Source organism: Callithrix jacchus, chromosome 1 (assembly GCF_049354715.1).
Source record: "Callithrix jacchus isolate 240 chromosome 1, calJac240_pri, whole genome shotgun sequence".
Taxonomy (NCBI): domain Eukaryota; kingdom Metazoa; phylum Chordata; class Mammalia; order Primates; family Cebidae; genus Callithrix; species Callithrix jacchus.
The window spans coordinates 215,706,663-215,725,786 of NC_133502.1; the positions used below are offsets into that span (position 1 = coordinate 215,706,663).

Below are 19,124 nucleotides of genomic sequence, written 5' to 3' on the forward strand. Positions count from 1 at the left end.
ATAAACTGGGCTACATTAAAGTTATGGGCTTCTCTTCATCAGAGTTGTCATTAATAGTGTGAAAAGGCAGCTCACAGGAGGAGGCTGTTCCTAGCGGGGCTGACACGGGGACTCTCTAGCTATGAATGCTTTTGAGGAAGGAGGCAGGCGGCCTCACATGAAGGGACTAATACATCTGTGCTCGCCCTTCAGAGATGCACATGTGCAGCAGCCTCCATTGTCTTCTGGGACACTCGGATGAAAACGAAACGCAGTTTAATAGGTAGCACGGCAGCAGAGCCATCAGGAAGGCTGAGGTGAAAGGATCCACAGTACCAAGTGCTGGCAAGGACCTAGAACACTGGGGATTTGCATACGCTTCTGATGGGAGCAGAATCACTCTGAAAATCCTCTAGCAGAATCTTTCAGAGGTATGCAGACCCAGCAGGTCCGCTTCCAGGTATATCCTTAACAGAAATGCATGTTATGTAACATAAGGGAGCTCCAAGAATCTTTAAAGCAAAAGCTGGACAAGCACAAGTGTTTTTGTTAATAGAATGGATTTCGTACCTTGCAGTATTATGCAGCAGTGGAGAGAGGAACTGCTGTTAACGTGTCATGACATGAACTAGTTTTCAAGGGTAACACTGAGTGGAAGCAGCCAGATAGAAATTGCCACGAGGAGAGGACGAGGTAAGGGGCGGGGACTGAGGCCTGATAAGACGGTGATGGCCTGGCTGTCACCTGGATGGTCGTTACAGGCGTGCTCAGTTTGTGATAATTCACACACGATTTTGGGGTGCACCTTTATGTGAGTATGCTATCCTTGAGTAAGCATTTTTTAAAAAGCAGTTTCAGTGGTGTGACCCTAATGTGCTAAAACGAATGTGCCTGAGTGTGATTTATGATACAGAATAGGTGCCGGTAGGAACGGAAGGAATGTCATTGCTCACACAGCTGAAAAGACGGGGCTGGAGTCTGGCTTCATGCTCGAGGCCTGGCGGCTCTCTGAGTCCCACTGTCCTTCAGGTCAGCTTTTTAGTGGACCTGCAGCTTGCAATTCTCCCTTCCTATCGGAGGGTGGCCGTCCCGGCTCTACCCTGTGCCCACTTGCTTTCATTCACAGCAGCAGCAGCAAGGAAAAGCCCTGGCTTGGCTCTTATTCCTGTGAGGGGCTACCTCACCACCCCTGAACTGTCAGTCATGGTGGCTGGAGGAGGGCTTAGACGTGCTGCTTAGCCCGGTCAAGACCTGTCCTGAAGGAAGAGGCTTTCCATCTGGACCACAAGGGTTGGGCATAGGGGGACGTGGCCCCCAGAGCATCTTCAGGGCTCTCTTCCAGCAAGGAGGAGTAGATGTTTGGTGGGCAACACAGTGATGTCTACTATAGACATGGAAGCACTTTAAGAGGCAAAAAGTGCCATCTGGGATAAATTCGTTGGTCCATTCAGTCTGTTGTTGATGTGTAATTCACCCAATGAGAGCTTGTGTGCCTGCCAGCTGGTTGGCACCATGAAGGGCTGGTCCTCAGGGAACTTCTAGCTAGATGCTGCTGGAGTGCCAAGTGACCAGCCCCACCTCACGGGAGAAGTCACTGCCGACCATGCACCCGGTCAGACCTCATGGGAGAGGTGACCACTGAAGAGACACTGGAGAGATGAGAAAGACGTGGCCAGGCAGAGCATTAAGACTTCCAGGGAAAAACAAGGAGAATTTTTTTTTTTTTTTTTGAGACAGAGTCTTGCTTTCTTGCCCAGGCTGGAGTGCAGTGTTGCAATCTCGGCTCACTGCAACCTCTGCCTCCCGGGTTCAAGTGATTCTCCTGCCTCAGCCTCCCGAGTAGCTAGAGGTATAGGCAGGTGCCACCACACTTGGCTACATTTCATATTTTTGGTAGAGATGGGGCTTCACCATGTTGGCCAGGCTGGTCTCGAACTGCTGAGCTTGTGATCTGCCCGGCTCCATCTCCCAAAGTGCTGGGATTACTGGTGTGAGCCACTGTGCCCGGCCAAAAATCTTTTTTGTATAAGATACAAGAACACTGATTATAAAAGAAAAGCTATCAATTTGACTTCGTGAAACTCGAAGACTTCATCTGTTTGAGACAAAAAAGCAATCCTTAGATTGTGGTGAGGAACGACAGTACCTACACAGGAGAGAGAGATTCGTATCCAGAGTGTGTACAGGGCTCATCAAACCCAGTAATAAGATGACACACAACCTGGGTAAACACCGGGCCAAAGATCTGAGCAGATACTTCACCAAAGAAGGATTTTCAGTGCCATTAATCATTATGGAAAGGAAATTAAAGCCACACCCGACCGCCTGGCTGATAGATTCACAGTGGTAAGCGTTGGATAGGGTATGGGGCACCTGAAGTTCTCATACATCCTGCTTTGGAAAAAGATCTGGCAGCTTCTTAGAAAACTAAACATACACCAGTATTATGACCCAGTAACTCTACTCCTGGGTATTTAACCATGAAAAGCCAAAGCGTATGCCAGCAAAAATCTTGTGCGAGAATATAACAAACCCCAAACCGGAAACAGCGCAAATGTTCATTGACAGGTGAACCTTTAACAAACTGGTGGATCCACACAATGGACACCGCTAGGGAAAGGAAATCGCAGCTGATTCACGGAGCTTGGAGGCATCTCAGAAGACGCTCTGCTGCCGAGTATCCAGTGGAGGTCCTGAGTGTCTCCATTTCTAGAGAGTTCTAAGTCAGGCTCAGCCATGCACAGTGATGAGGTGAGCGCCTCCTCGGCCAGGGTTGGGACAGGCTGCTAGAGGGTACCGGGAAGTCTGTGGGGGGCGGGAGGGTGGAAGGGTGTCTATATCTTCCTTGGAGTAGGAGTTATGTAGCTGGGTCCCCTTGTCAAAAGCCACCAAACTGACTGGCTAAAATGGGCACACTCATTTTATCAATTAGGGTTGGCCATTTATATCTGGGGGTTTCACATCTGCAGATTCAACCAACTGTGCATGGAAAATATTTGGAAAAAGACCCAATGAAAGGTAATGATGCAGCAGAAGGTCATATAAATAACAACACAGTCCGACGACTGTTTACACGGTATTTACCTCGTGTCAGGTGGCAGACATTAAAGTTCTCAGGCAGGCCTGCAGAGGTTACATGCAAGGGTCTTGAGCAGCTAAGAATGGTGGTATCCCCCGAGGACACTTAGGGGCAGCTATATGTTGTCAGCAACGTCAAGTTAAAAAGTAGAAAGAAGACAACAGAAAACATGAAACCCCGGACCGCTGGGACCAGGAATCAGGCTCTTCATGACCTCCTTGTGCTGCCTGGCCCTTTCTGAGGTCAAGTCCCCTTTACGTACTGGGACTGCAGCTCCCACAGGCCCATGAGTGCTTGAAGACAGCAGCACATTTACATAAGCGACAGTACATACACATGTATGTGTGTATATGTGTGCGTGTACACATGTATGTGTGTATATGTGTGCGTGTGGTTGCTGTTAGAAGACTGTTGAGACTGGAATCCTTTCTGGTGTGTGAGGCCAATAGAGGAGGGCTTGTCTCATCGCGCAGCCCTGCTGTAGAATAGCCTTGGGCTCACCTGCTGCAGAGCCTGAGCAACTCCTGTCAGGCGAGTGAAGAGGGCCTGGCCCAGGAGGCTGCGGACACGGGCCCTGGCGCCTTCCTCAGTGCCGTCGGGAGTGCTGCCTGCGTGGTGTTCAGCTGGCTGACCTTCTCTGTGTGTTTCTTTTTTCCCACAATTTGTGCTCCCCTTTGTATCAGATTTCAGAATGCCAAGCTCAGGTAGAATACAAGCCTTTTTTGTTTCACGCTACTCACAGGGACTCCATGAATTAACTATGACCTTGTATATTTTCTGTTTTTCATTTCTCACCCAGGGTTACCTTCCTGCCAATGTAGATCGGAGACCAGCCACTCTCCAGAGAAAACAGAAAGAGTATTTTGCATTTATTGAACACTATTACCATTCGAGGAGCGACGATGTTCACCAGGACACGTACAGGCAGGTGGGAACCTGTTCTCCCTTTCGTGTGTTACCTGAAGAACTTTGCTTCCGTGTGATTTATAGGAGGAAATGTTCTCATCAAAACCGTGTGGAGTTGGTCACAGTTAAAGCTGCAGGTCCCTGACCAGCTCACAGAGTTTTCTTTTCTAATAAATTGTGAAACAAATAATGGAAAATTCCTTCTAATGGTACTATCTTCCTTGTCTTCAGTTCTCTCTACAAAAGTAAAAAAGAGTATTTTAAATTGAGGTTGTAAAACAAATGCCTTGGATTCCTGCGACCTGCCTTAGGGCGATGGTGAGAGTCTGCATCATCGTGAGCTGCTATCTGGTAATGAAAGGCCACTCCTGAAGGCCCAGGCCCAGGTATTGAGCTGGATGGCATCAGGACAGAGAGGTTGCATGGGGGCCACTGGCGCCGGGTTCTTTGGCCCAGGAAGGGACATGATACTGACCCAGGAAAGTATGTTAATCAGCTTGGGTTTGTGGGGGACACACTTCAGACCATAGCAGAAGGTGCAGCCAAGTTACCATTTTGCTATTTAGTTTAATATAAAATGTGTCTAATTATGGTTTCTTAAATAGTCAGTTGACAGATGATGCACATAATGGGAAAATACTTAAGATTGATTTATGATTCACAGTACATCCAGAATTTGCTGTTAGAATAGCTCTTTGAGGACTGCATAATTCTCACTCTCTTTGTAATGTGTGAAGGGTCAGAATGGCAGTTCTTAATTGGTATTATTGTCTCCGATATCTGAAATCAGCTTCTGGGGTTCCCGAGGCATGGCAGGAATATCTCCCTGTGGAAACCCGACTTCTAGGTGAGGGAGCTTTGCACATTTTCCCCCTCAGACTTGGGATATCCACATCTCTTTCTTTATCTGTTAAAAAAAAAGGTCCAGAGATGCGCCTTACCTCTGTTACGTAATCAAAGATTCTTTAAGTTAAATGCTTTCCTGGACAGCATCTCCCCAGACGGATGGGACACACGGCTGCAGGAGGAAAAGTGACTTGCTTAGGACTGAGACTGGGGCAATGGCCACCTCCATTTCCTTCCTGGCCGGAGCTCCCACTGGCCTGTGGTGCCTTCTCTCTGGCACCGGGGCTCCGGGGCCGCACTGGGCCACCACCCAGTTACTCTGGGAAGCCGACTTGATACACAGATTACTTTGGATTTGCTTCAGGAAATATTAGCTTACCTGGTCTCTTTTGCCACCGCACCGGTTTTAGGAAATTAATAAATTTGGCATTGTTTTGAGCGCGTTCTTTTAATGCATTTTAATTTCAGAAAACAAATTTCCAAAGGATGACACTAGCATCTGTCTGCGAGTTTTACGAAGCAGAATTCTGTTTCGAGTTTTTGAAGAGAAAGTTAATTACGAACAGGCTGCATACATCTTTATTTAGTTACTGTGATAGGTAATAAAAAGATTCCATACTGTTGTGAGTTCCCAAACTGTTTCTACATTAATATAGATGAGACACGTGTGTGGTGACGCAGTCGTTTTTCCTCCCTGCCTGATGCTTCGAGGCTTCTGGGAACTGCGCCTTCCTTCTCGCCGTTGCCATTTCAGGCAGAGCTGGGCCCGGCGGGGTTTGGGGACCCTGGTTTCTCCTTGCCGTCCGGTTGGGCGTTGGACCCGTGGACTGAGCCTGACTGGCGGTCTGCCCCTGCACACCGGTGGAGGCAGTAGGAGGGGGTGGCTTCGGCAGGTTCCCCACCTGCTTTCCATCCTTCATCTGATTTGTATGTGCTCACTCTTCTGCTGAAGATGTGATGTGGAAGCCGCATCGAGAGCCATATGGAGTCAGAGTGAAATAGTGGTCTGGTCTGTCTTTTCCTCCCTCAGTCAACTCTGTCGTGGCCTTTTTCCTTTGTGCCCAGTTCTGTGTTTGATGGGGGGCAGGCGGGATGGATGGAGGGGTGCACAGAGTCCCACCTGCCCAGCGGTGTGGAGGACCGTCTCTCTAATGTTGGAGCCTCTCCTGATGATGGGGGGTCTGCTGGATGCTGCCTCGTCTCCTTAATAAATGTGCGACAGGATCTTTTATGTAAGGGGCTGTGCTGGTCCTGGGCATGTAGAGGTGGCTCAGACCTGGTTCCTGCCCTGCAGCAGCTTATGCTGCTCATGCTGGGGACAGGCGTGTGTCCACACAAGTGTAACTGTATGGGAACAGACAGCCCTCCAGGACACCCTGATGACAGACCTGGGCCCTTATCCCTGCTGGCACCTGGGCTCTTGCATGTGGCCAGCTGCAGTCCTTTGGCCCTGCCTCTCTGGATAGAGTAGTGCCACTTCTGTCTCCTCCTTGTCCCCCTCTTCCTCCTCCTGGTCCCCCTCCTCCTCCTCCCCCCGCTTCTCCCGCTCCTCTTCAGCAGCAGTGCTGCTGGCAGGCCTCCTTTGGCCCGCATCACAGATGCGTGTGCGTCTCAGCTCATTCCATTTGGCTGTTGACTCACAGCCTTACTTGATGTTTACCAGTAACCTTTTGAGATACTTGGAGTGGCCATTTTGTAGACAAGGAAACAGGCCTGGTCACAGTGTGGTAAGTGGCAGAGTGACGGTGTCCCAGCCTCCTGGGTGTGAGGGTCCTCTGTGGGGATGTGCAAGGATGGGGAGAAATGCAATGCAATCCTAGCGTCTCCCTCGGCATGAAAATGTGTTTATCTTCCCTCAGCCCATTGAAGCTGCTGTCCTGCACAAACGGGAGTGTGGGCTGGTGTGAGAAGTTCGCGTGGGGTGCTGGGAGCCAGCCCGAGCTCACAGCACTCTTTGCGGTTGCTTCTGGGGCCCACAAGTGTCCTCTGCAGTGTTGGGGACTTCATTATAACTCTCATGTCAGATGGTGGCCAAGCAGGAACCAGCTGACACTAACAGGCTTTACAAATGCTTCCTTTGAAAAATGTTCTAGATTCCCCCAGGACTTCATAAAGTGGAGAAAAATGTGGCCTCTTTCCAAGAAGAAGCTGTCGCAGCTGAAAACTGGTCAACTATTGACGTACTTGAATTGCTCCTGTGTCAGAGGCTGAAAATCGATGTTTACTAATTGCTGTGGCTGTTACTAAGTATCAGAGGCCCGCTCTGTTCCGCATCACGCAGCAGCGGCTGCCGAGCGGGGACAGTGTCAGGCAAGCCTGTCACCTAGGACTGGGCGAGCTGTTCAGAGAGAACAGGCTTTGGCTGCCTCCTTCGGGGGAGATCGTGGTAGCGTAGAGATCGGGAATCCTCCAGGAGAGGGCAGGGAAAAGGCAGGGGAAGGACGTCCCTCAGTGTTGCTGTTTTAGTCATAACGCTTGCAGTGGTCTTTGTAGTCACCTAACATACATGTCTGTTTCTCCTGCTTCTCCAGATCCACATAGACATCCCTCGCATGAGCCCTGAAGTGTTGCTCCTGCAACCCAAGGTGACGGAGGTAAGAAGCTCTTGGCGGGAGTTCGCCTGTTGGGAGTGGCACCCAGGGGAACTGCTGCTGCACCTGGCCCTTGTGGACACAGTTGCTGACGGGAATCTCATTTGTTCTTTAAATATTTTTACTGTATAATATTGTCAGACGCCAAAGACTGTATGTAATTCGTATGTGTGGATGTATGCACTCATGATCCACTGCCAGATTCAGGAGCCAGAACGCCACCATTGCTGCCCACCTGCCCACATGGCCACGAACTCAGGCCTGACCCAGAGCACCGAGGCTGCTGTGTACCCCCTCTCGCCTTGAAACCCCTACCTGGATGACACTGTCTTGCCTTTTAGGTTCACGATTCTTTGTGACTTTCGTTCATGTCATGTGACAGTAGGAACACAATGTATGAATTTGATTTGGGTCTTCTGGAGCTGCATCACTCTTTCCATAGTCTGGTCTCTGCCTCTTGTTCATTCATTCATTAATTCATTCATTCATTCAGACACTGAGTGTTGTTCTGTCGCCCAGGCTGGAGTGTAGTGGCACGATCTCAGCTCACTGCAACCTCCGCCTCCTGGGTTCAGGCGACCCTTTTGCCTGAGCCTCCCAAGTAGCTGGGATTACAGGTGCCCACCACCATGCCCAGCTAATTTTTGTATTTTCTGTAGAGACGGGGTTTTGCCATGTTGGCCAGGCTTTAGTAAGTTAATTTTTAAAGAAGCTATGATTTATAAGAGGAAAGCTTTGAAGAAGAACTTCTTATTTTCTACATATGTGATGTCACTTCTGTTTTCTCTCACTGCCACATTCACAGATCTGTGTTGTGTGGTGTTTTGCCCCAGTATTTGGGTGTTCTTCCCTTCATATTGCACCCTGCAAGTAATTTAGCCTCATGATGTCCTGCTGCCTGGTGTGGGCACGCACCACCTGCTGGTTTTCTCTTCGCCAGGAACTGGGCAGTCCCACCCCTTGCTCTTCCACATACGTCTTAAGAGTCAGTTTGCCAAGGTCTTTCACTTGTTTTTTTGTATTTTTAGATTTGTTTGGTCTGTGATTGGAATTGCATGGAGTCTTTCTATTGCATGGAAAGTCAGGGGTCAGAAAAGACAATTTTTAGTTTGGGAGAATGGATAGCTTTATGAAACTAAATATACATTTTCGTGAACATGCTAGTTCCTCTTTTAAAAGTCATTTTTAATGCTTTTCAGCGAAGTTTTCAAATTTTCTCCCTGAAGGGTTTTATACGTGTGTTACCGGTGGAGGGTGTCCAGGTTCTTGGCATCCTGAACAAAGAATTGGACAAAATGCACAAACAAGGCAAGGGAAGAATGAAGCAATAAAAGCAGAGATTTATGGAAAAGGAACGCACTTTCTGCAGGGTGGGGACAGGCCTGGGCAGGCAGCTCAAGGGCCTGGTTACACAATTCTCTGGGGTTTAAATAACTTCTAGAGGTTTCCCATTGGTTACTTGTTGTACACCCTGTGTAAATGAAGTAGTGGCCCTTGATCAGTCTTATTGGTTGCAGAAAGCGACCAATGAGAGGCTGAAGAGAAGTTATCCAACACCCTATGCAACTGTCTGATTGGTTGCAGAAAGCGACCAATGAGAGGCTGAAGTGAAGTTATAAAACACCCTATACAACTGTCTGATTGGTTGCAGAAAGCGACCAATGAGAGGCTGAAGTGAAGTTATAAAACACCCTATGCAACTGTCTGATTGGTTGCAGAAAGCGACCAATGAGAGGCTGAAGAGAAGTTATAAAACACCCTATGCAACTGTCTGATTGGTTGCAGAAAGTGACCAATGAGAGGCTGAAGAGAAGTTATAAAACACCCTATGCAACTGTCTGATTGGTTGCAGAAAGCGACCAATGAGAGGCTGAAGAGAAGTTATAAAACACCCTATGCAACTGTCTGATTGGTTGCAGAAAGTGACCAAGCAGGGGCTGAAGTGAAGTCACAAATTTACAGTTATGCAAAGGGAGACTTGGCCTGGGACCAGCCTGATTGGTTGTTGAAGGGGATCAGTCAGAGATACTTTCAGTGTTTGATCTGCCATGCAGAGAAGGGGTGGATTGCCTCTGGTTCGTTTGTTACCTGGGCTTGAAAGTGGGGTTTTCCTTTTGATCTAGTTCTAAGAGGTTAGTGTGAATTGGCCTTTGGTTCCTGCCTCCAGACCCTATTCTCCTGCCTCACATGTTTTATTAGATTTATTCTTAGTTATCATATTTTTTCTTGTTATAGTAAATGTTTTCTCTTTAAAGCTGAATTTTTTTTTATTGTTAGAAATATTTTGTTTTGCATCTTGATTGCTTCAGTAAATGCGCTTTTAAACTTTGACATTTCTCGTTTGTGAAGTAAATCTGTAAAAAAAAACTCCAGGATTGTTAAAGCAGTGTACTTAGAGATTGCAGAATACAAAAAGAGGAAATTAGTTTCCAGCAGAAGTCGTCATTTGGAGACACTTCTCTTCGATTGTCCTTTTCAGCAGTTATGCTTATCATATCTGGAAAATGAGATTATTGTTTATAACCTCCTTTTTACTTATGATTTTTTAAATGGGAAATAGAGTCTGCCACAGGCCCTTTGGTTTATTCTTACTTACTTTTCCTGCCACTTGACACATTCTTTGTGCAGCTGACCTCTCAGGCCCTTTCGTCTCAGAGTGTGGGCCCTGAGTCGCTTGCTAGTGGTGGCAATTGGCACTTGGTCCTCTTGTCTGTGACCTCCTGGGCCTTGAGCTCTTGGTTTGGAAAGCCTCCCCTGTCAGTTAAGAAAAATGATGACACAACTCTTAATCATTTTAGGAGGTTTATTTGTCAAAAGTAAGGACACAACGCCTGGGAGGCAGGTCTATGCCTTTCTCCCAGGATGGTTTTGAGGGCTGTGAATTTAAAGGGGAAAGGGCCGGACATTGAGAAGTGCACAGTTTTTCATGGCAGAGGGAGATAGAGAGAAATAGTCATTCATGCCTGTGTCTGGCTCAGTCTGTATTTTTTTTTTTTAAACCTAAGATGACATAGACAAATGGAGCAGAGGAAAAATGCAGACAGTCTGCACTTTACATATGAAAACCTAGACAAAATGGGGAACAATCAGATACACACTTGTGTCTGGTGGGCTGGGGGTGACGGTCCTTGTAAGGATAAGCTATCCATTTGCATTGCCGTGGTGAAATCTTAACAGAAACACCCTAAAAGATCTTGCAGCTCACTAGGAATTTCCTTGTGGGCAAAATATGGGGGAGGCATGGAGCTTCATCTTGTAGCCACTTATCTTTGGAACCAAAAGGGGTAGGCAGGTTTGCATGCCCAGTTCCCAGCTTGACCTTTCGCTTTGGCTTACTGAGCCTGGGGTTTCACGATTCAGTTTCCTTCCACACCCCATGCATTCGGTCTTGCCCAGCTCCCAAATGCTCTTCCAGGGGTGCTGACGCTCTCCGGGACCCATCTCAGCAAGGCCTGCAGAGTGGGTCAACCTGGAAGGTAGATGGGCTGGCATCTGGGAGAGCCAGGCTCCTGCAGGCTGGCAGAGTGCAAAGAGCAGGTCACCTGAGCATGGCCTCTGTGTGTGTGTGTGTGTGTGTGTGTGTGTGTGTGTGTGTGTGTGTAAATTAGATGATAGGCAGAGGACTTTAGGAAAGTTTTGAAATGTGTGTCTTGGCCAGGCGCAGTGGCTCATGCCTGTAATCCCAGCGCTTTGGGAGGCCAAGGGGAGCAGATCAGCTGAGGTCAGGAGTTCCAGACCAGCCTGGCCAACATGGTGAAACTCCATCTCCATGAAAAATACAAAAATTAGCTGGGTATGGTGGCGTGTACCTGTAGTCCCAGCTACTTAGGAGGCTGAGGCAGGAAAATTGCTTGAACCCGGGAGGCAGAGGCTGCAGTGAGCTGAGATCTCGCCACTGTACTCCAGCCTGGGTGACAGAGCAAGACTTTGTCTCAGCAGGGAAAAGAAAAGTCTGTCTTGTGTTGGGCAGTAGTAAAAATTGAGTTATGGTTTCTGGCATTGTAGAGGTGTCGAGGTTAGATGTGAATACATCTACAAGTGACGGCAAATGTGTAATAATCACGGCTTCACAGGCGAGAACTCTGTTACTGTGTCCAGGTCTAGGTCGTTCTCAGCACATTGGTTGCTCCTGTATGCTTGGCTTTGACCTCATGGTCCAGGGTGGCTGCCCTAGCGCTTGCCATCACATTTGCATTCCACTAGCAGGGATAATAAGCCGTGGGAAGATAAGCCATACCCCAGCAACTGCTCGTAGCACTTCCGCTGTTTCCTACTGGCTGTAACTCAGCATGTCATCCGAAGTGACATGGTTGTACTTAGCTATATGGATCAGGGAAAATGTCAGTTTGGTTGTTTTCGTTATGTGCTCCCCTAAAGTTTGGGCTTCTAATACTCAGGAAGAAGGATTTCTGCCTTAAGCATCCCCCCAACTCCCTGCACTATCAAGACATCCATTCATCCACTCCACGGTGACGGCCGGGTCCCTGTGGTCAGTTTCTACCTTCCTTCTTTTCCTCCTCCTCTCCTTCCTGTCAGCTTTATTGAGGTTCCATAAAATTCACCTATTTTAGGTATGTAATTAGATGTTTTGACAGCTGCGTTTATAGGTGTGTACCAGCTCCCTAAATTTGCGACGTAAACATTTCCGTCAGTCTGTGGGGTTCCCCACGTCCCTTTGCTGTCCGTCTCCTCTCCCCACCCTTGCCCTTGACAACTGCTAATCTGCTTTCTTTCTCTAGAGTTCTGTCCTTGTGTAGAATTTCCTATAAATGGAATCCCACAAGCTATAGGCGATGTCGTCTGTGTCTTACTCAGCACTGTGCTTTGGAGGCTCATGTGTGTTGTTGGAAGTATCAGCATCTCACTGCTTTTTGCTTGCTGAGTAGTATTCCGGAAGCGCGTACTATAATGTGTCTGTCTGTTCACCAGTTGACGGACACTGGGGTTCTTTCTAATTTTTGCTCATTACAAAATAATTTTTTTTTTTTCTTTTTGAGATGGAGTCTCACTCTATCACTCAGACTGGAGTGCAATGGCATGATCTTGGCTCACTGCAACCTCCGCCTTCTGGATTCAAGCAATTCTCCTGCCTCAGCCTCCCGAGTAGCTGGGATTGGAAGTGCCTGCCACCATGCCCGGCTAATTTTTGTATTTTTTAGTAGAGACGGAGTTTTGCCATCTTGGCCAGGCTGGTCTTCAACTTCTGACCTCGTGATTTACCCACCTCAGCCTCCCAAAGTACAGGCGTGAGCCACTGCACCCAGCCAAAATAAATTTTCTATAAACCTTCTTCATGTACTAATTTTGGTGGGGAAAGCAGACAGCCTGGTCTCACTGCTGATTTTAAAGAGAAAATTGCACCATTGACTTGTGATTTTAATCTTTAAATGGAAAAATTTTAATCTTTTAAATATTTAAAAATTAAGATAAAATTTTAATCTTTTAAAGGGAAATGTTTTAATCTTTTAAAGGGAAAAATTGCACCATTGACTTGTGATTTTAATCTTTATTATGTGAAGGAAGGTGCCTTGCTCTTAGTTTTAAAATCATAAATGGTTGTGGAGGTTTATCAGATCCTTTTTCCTCCCATTATCTGAGGTAATGCGTTTTTGTTTCCTTCATCTGTCAACGTAGTAAACTTTATTGGATTTTCCCAAAGCCAAAATGACCCAACTCTGTATTCCTGAAGTAAATCCAAATTGGCCATGACGGATTTTTAAGGTGCATTTCAGGAGGAAGCTTGCTGGGCCCTGGAGTGCCGTGCCGGGCGTGTGGGATCGGTGTGGTGACACCATGTGCCGCGCTGCCAGACGTGGGAGCCAGCTTCTCTTTCATTTGGAAAGGGCTCTCTGACCGTTGTGCTCTGACGTGTAACACTCCCAGTTTTGGTGTTTTCTCTGGTAATAGTGACCCTGTGATGCTTTGTGTGAAAGTATTCTTTATTTTCAGTCCTTACTTCTTTGGATATAATGAAACCTCTGTGTTTTGCTAACCCGGCGAGACACCTGACGTGGGCACAGAACGTGGGCTGTAAGTTACCGTAATTGACTGAGGTGGATGTTGAGTGATTCACACACTGAATGTGGCGTTACTGCTTGTTTCGGAGGGTTCTACCTATTAATTAGGTTGTAAACATAGAGTCCGTAGTTTTAGTGTTGCCTTTTAACCCGTATTCTAGATTTCTCCAGTTTGATTTTGGTTTCGTTCGGCAGATGTTAGAATTCACATGTGGGGAATGTTGCTTGAATCACGTTGCAGAATCTTGAGTTGTAAATAATTTCTTCTTTCTGGGCCTACTGAGGGTTGTAAATCCCGCAGGTCATCTCTGTAGAATTCGGGATTTTGTTTCTCTTCTCACAGAACTTATCTCCATGGAGCTTTGTATGCTGTGAAGTCACGTTGCTGATGCGTATGGTAGAATTCTGATATTTGAAAATTTCTGAAATGAGGTGTTTTATAAGTTAATGTGAGCACAGCAACGTTTCCAGTTTCAGCATGTTTCCCTTCCTAGTGCGCACAGTCCCTCAGCTCCCTCGTGTGCGCTGCACTGCTGGTGCTCCCGGCCTGCCTCGGAGGCATGCGGGGTGTTGGTTAGGTGGACTCCGTGAAGACAGAGCTCTCTAGCAGGGGACCTCAAGCCCCTTCCGGGAGTTCCGTGGGACAGTGCCGCTGAGGCTTTTAGGGAGTGGCAGGTGTGTTGTGGCACTCAGGTTTCGGAGGCTGGGCAAGCAAACTGGCAGTGCCTCTCTTTAAAGTTTCGTCAGCCCTGGTGGTAGCCAGTGGTAGCAACCATACTTGTTGTTGCCGAGTATTAACTGACTTGCTGAAAGGGTACTTTGGGAAGAGTTTACAGTTTGTACTACTTTTCATGAATTCCCACCGTCCGGCAAAGACGTGAGTCTCAAGAAGGTGACCAGACCTTCCGTGGCTGAGAATACCCAGGGGTTTTTCTTGTTGGAAGCATTTCAGATTATTCCGTGTTGTTAAACGCAGCCACGCACGGGGCACCCTTTCTTTATGGCCCTTTGCTAGATAACGTCACTGCTTCCGGGCTCATTGCAATGGGAGTCGCTGTCCTGGGACAGGGCCCCGCCGTGTCCGCTGCTTGCTGAAGCAGCCCTTCCACTGAGCTGGCTCTTCGCCTCCGGTAAGAGTCCCGTGTGAGTGGGCACATTGTTTTCACCTTTCCTGCGACCACCTCAAGGAAAACGTGGATTTCTGACACACAAAGTTGTAAGGGTTGTGATCCCCGAAGAACACCAGCAGACACCTGGTGGGCACGTGGGTGACCCGGAGACTCAGATGTGTCTGTCCTCAGCAGTGCTCTGTCGGAGTGAGGGATGAAGACAGACGGGCATGAAACACAGAGAGATCATGTGAAGTTATGAGTGAAACCACAGTTTGTGTCCTGCCGACTGCATTCCAGGGCAGTTGAGAGAATTGGAGAAGACAGCCCGAGGAGGCGCAGTATGGGCATGTGGATCTGGAGGGCAGTGCCAAATCGCTGGGGCCGCCTCACTTCCCTGCTGTGATTTATTTATTTTCTGGCCCGATTGGGCCGTGGACCCCTCTCTGGTGCACTTGGTGTCTCTGTGGGTCTTTTCCTCAGGGGGCTTTGCAGCCCAGCCTCATGCCCTGCAGGGTGCACAGGCCTCGGCCTGGTGGGTGCCCGGGGCTAAGGGCCGAGGTGAAGTGCAATGGCACAGGCGTCCCAGGATGCAGGCGAAGGGGATCCCCTTTGAGAACCCACAGGATGGTAGCAGAGCAGGGTCAGCCTGCAGGGGCGGCTGCACTCAGGGATGCTGTGGACCGGGACCTCTCCCTGCACTGAGCCAGCCTGGTGCCCTCCCTGCAGTGATGGCTGCTCTGGCTGGCTAGGCTTCTTATCGGAGATTCTTGGCTCAGTACCTCTGGCTTTTGCCGCTTGAATTTGGGGACCTGTTGGCTCTTCCTGGTTCGCTTCAGTGGACTTCCAGCCTAGCCCTTGCCTCTGGTCACTGCCCTGAGGCTGAGTCTAGAGGGTCCAGAGGTGTCCTGAGGGAGGTTGAGGAATTCGGCCCTGTCCTGGGGGCATGGGGAGACGGAGAGGCCCCCTCAGTGGACTGCAGCTGCCGAGTCTTCCCTGCGCTGCCCCGGCAGGGTAAGCAGCAGCACACAGGAGCCTGTCTCCTCTGGGCCGGGCCACTGCTGCGAGGCAGCTCAGTGGGGGGAAGAGGAAAGGAATTTCCTTTAGGAGAGTCTTAGCCGACCTCTTTTCTAGCTGCGACTGTCTAACGCAGCAGTGGAGGCACTGGATAGTGGCTGGGATTGAGGGGTGGCAGGAACTCCCGGCAAACCAGGGAAAGGTTGCTCAGAGCTTGCTGGGCAGCTGCCCAGGGCCTTGCTGCCCATGGATGCACCTTCAAAGGAAGTGGCGTGCTTAACGTTACCCCTTTCAACTGCCACCCTCTAGACTTTGACAACACCGACTTGGAAAAATGATATGAAATCGGCCATGTATGTATGTATATATATATATGTACATGTGTAGATATATACGTGTATAAATATATATTTACCGTTCTGAGAGCACATATATGTGTGCGTGCGTAGATATATACGTGTATAAATATATATATTTACCGTTCTGAGAGCACATATATGTATGTGTGCGTGCGTAGATATATACGTGTATAAATATATATATTTACCGTTCTGAGAGCACATATATGTATGTGTGCGTGCGTAGATATATACGTGTATAAATATATATATTTACCGTTCTGAGAGCACATGTATGTGTGCGTGTGTAGATATATACGTGTATAAATATATATATTTACCGTTCTGAGCACATGTATGTGTGCGTGCGTAGATATATACGTGTATAAATATATATATTTACCGTTCTGAGAGCACATGTATGTGTGCGTGCGTAGATATATACGTGTATAAATATATATTTACCCTTCTGAGAGCACATGTATGTGTGTGTACATAGATATATACGTGTATAAATATATATATTTACCGTTCTGAGCACATATATGTGTGCGTGCGTAGATATATACGTGTATAAATATATATTTACTGTTCTGAGAGCACATGTATGTGTGTGTACATAGATATATACGTGTATAAATATATATATTTACCGTTCTGAGCACATATATGTGTGCGTGCGTAGATATATACGTGTATAAATATATATATTTACCGTTCTGAGAGCACATATATGTGTGCGTGCGTAGATATATACGTGTATAAATATATATATTTACCGTTCTGAGCACATGTATGTGTGCGTGCGTAGATATATACGTGTATAAATATATATATTTACCGTTCTGAGCACATGTATGTGTGCGTGCGTAGATATATACGTGTATAAATATATATATTTACCGTTCTGAGAGCACATGTATGTGTGCGTGCGTAGATATATACGTGTATAAATATATATATTTACCGTTCTGAGAGCACATGTATGTGTGTGTGCGTAGATATATACGTGTATAAATATATATATTTACCGTTCTGAGAGCACATGTATGTGTGCGTGCGTAGATATATACGTGTATAAATATATATTTACCGTTCTGAGAGCACATGTATGTGTGCGTGCGTAGATATATACGTGTATAAATATACATATATTTACCGTTGAGAGCACATATATATGTGCGTGTGTAGATATATACGTGTATAAATATATATATATTTACCGTTGAGAGCACATATATCTGTGCGTGTGTAGATATATACGTATATAAATATATATATATTTTTACCATTCTGAGAGCACATATATATGTGCGTGTGTAGATATATGTGTATAAATATATATATATATATTTACCATTCTGAGAGCACATATATATGTGTGTGTATAGATATATACGTGTATAAATATATATATATATTTACCATTCTGAGAGCAAAAGCTTAGAACTGGCTCCACGCAGTTTTTGGAAAAAAACAAAAACAAAAAGGGTCTGATCATGTGATGCCAGGGTTGGAAGTCACACAGCGTGTGTCTCTTGGCGTTGGGGGTGGGACCTCTTCTTACAACAGGCTTTCAATGACGTTGGGGGTGGGACCTCTTACAACAGGCTTTCAGTGACAATTGAAACTGAAATTCAGACATTGACATTTTGTCTGATGTGTGGCGAGCTCATAGTGAACATCACATGGCAAGGTACTTTCAGGGTACCCCTCGCGATGCTGTCTGAATGCGCTCTCAGCCACGAGCGCTTTCCTGGCTTGCCTGCTGGTGATTATTAGGACGAGAAGATGCTTTAAAACCTCCGCGGCTTTCAGCGGGTGACGGTGGGGACCCTCAGATGTCACAGTGCAAATTAGGTGATTTGGGACGGAGTTTCTAAAATGATACTAAATGACTTTGGGATTAGACCTAGTTTTTGCCATTTCAGAACGCCGGTGTACCTCATATGAAGTGATTTAACACAAGATAAAAGGGTGAGTCAGTGAAAACAACAGCAGTCGCAAGGAAAGGGAACCCCAGGCCTCGAGAAGTTCTCTTGTCCTTTCTGATGGAGACAGCCATCCTGTCAGCTGGCCTCACAGCTCGCCGGCATGAAGAGGAGCTCAGAGCCTTTAGTGAGCAAGTTGGTAAAGCAGCGGATTGATTCGGGTCTGTGCATGCTGTCCTGAGCTGTCATCCCCTGGGCCAGCATCGTTAGCTTCCAGCCCCTGCAGCCAGCCCGGGAGCCGGAAGAGGAGCCTGCAGTCAGCTGGCAGGCTAGGTAGGGGCAGGCAGGGCCTCTGGGGACTGAGCCGAGCAGGTCTCTCAAGGTGGACACTTGAGGGCCAGAGGTCCCAGAGGTTGGGGCCAAAAGCCTCTGGGGCATGGCCAGGGACGTCCTGAACTTGGGGGCCGAGCTTTGCCCTGCCTGGTTTCCTGCAGACTGTTCCCTAACCTGTGGGTAGGCGGGAATCAGAGGTCCTTCTCCATCCTTCTGGGGTCGTGACCTTCCAATGTCCCCAGGCCTTCTCTGTTTATGGAATCTTTTTTCCATGATCGTACGTGGTGGGGATTTTCTTCCTCAGAGTCTAGACAAGGCTGATATGTGGTAGCATTTTAAGAGAGTTCCCGTCTGCCGTGTTGCTGGGATGGCCGCTCCTTTTGCTCTTTTCTGGTGGGTGATGGGAGGTCCCGCGGCTGGGGTGAGTCGAGCTAGGGTGAATTGTAGGCAGGTGGGGCCCACATTATCCTCTCAGCCACGTGTGGGGCACCTGGGACCGGGGACCTGCGACCTGCATTTGGCGTAGTACAGGGTGGAGCCATCTTGGTTCTTGGTGTGTCCCCGGCACAGCAGTGGGGCGATGGTGGGAGAAAGGGGGGCTGCAGGACCTTTTCTTCCCTGCTGCTACCCAAAGAAATGTAAATCATAGCTGTTTTCTTACTTTTTAAGTTAGTACTTATCGTTATAGGGGGATAAGCAGCCAGAAGGTGAGTTTGATCCATAATTACAGGAAGAACGAGGAGAGCCTGCCCAGAATAAATGTCGGCGAGGGGCTGCTTGGTTCTGCATGGTTTGTTGGTTTGTGGCAGTGATTTCATTGCGAGGCTGGTGTGCATTCAGGACAGTTGAGCTGCCGGGGCGCTGGCTGTCTACAGTGGGGGACGGTAGGCCTGGACACAGCTTTCGGGCAGCACTTCCCCAGCGGGAAGCACACGCCCAGGGCTCCTCTCAGTAGCAGGGGCTCGGCACCCATGGCAG

At 47.8% G+C, this 19,124-nt stretch overlaps 1 protein-coding gene across 19 annotated transcripts in view; it reads left to right on the forward strand.

The window, feature by feature from the left end:
* TBC1D22A (TBC1 domain family member 22A) overlaps positions 1-19,124 on the forward strand; it is a 508,739-nt gene that overhangs the window by 123,714 nt on the left and 365,901 nt on the right. For 12 of the 19 annotated variants that reach the window (XR_013524311.1, XM_078343890.1, XM_078343911.1 and 9 more), the window contains exons 6-7: positions 3,858-3,986; positions 7,342-7,404. The exons of 2 other annotated variants lie outside the window; for them this stretch is intronic. Coding sequence is in view for 16 of the 17 variants with exons in the window: in XM_078343890.1 (XP_078200016.1) it covers positions 3,858-3,986; positions 7,342-7,404 (192 nt within the window). In the remaining variant the exon portion in view is untranslated. The remainder of the gene's footprint in view (positions 1-3,857; positions 3,987-7,341; positions 7,405-19,124) is intronic. 5 more of the 19 variants (XM_054242637.2, XM_054242641.2, XM_054242653.2 and 2 more) reach the window with 1 other exon arrangement.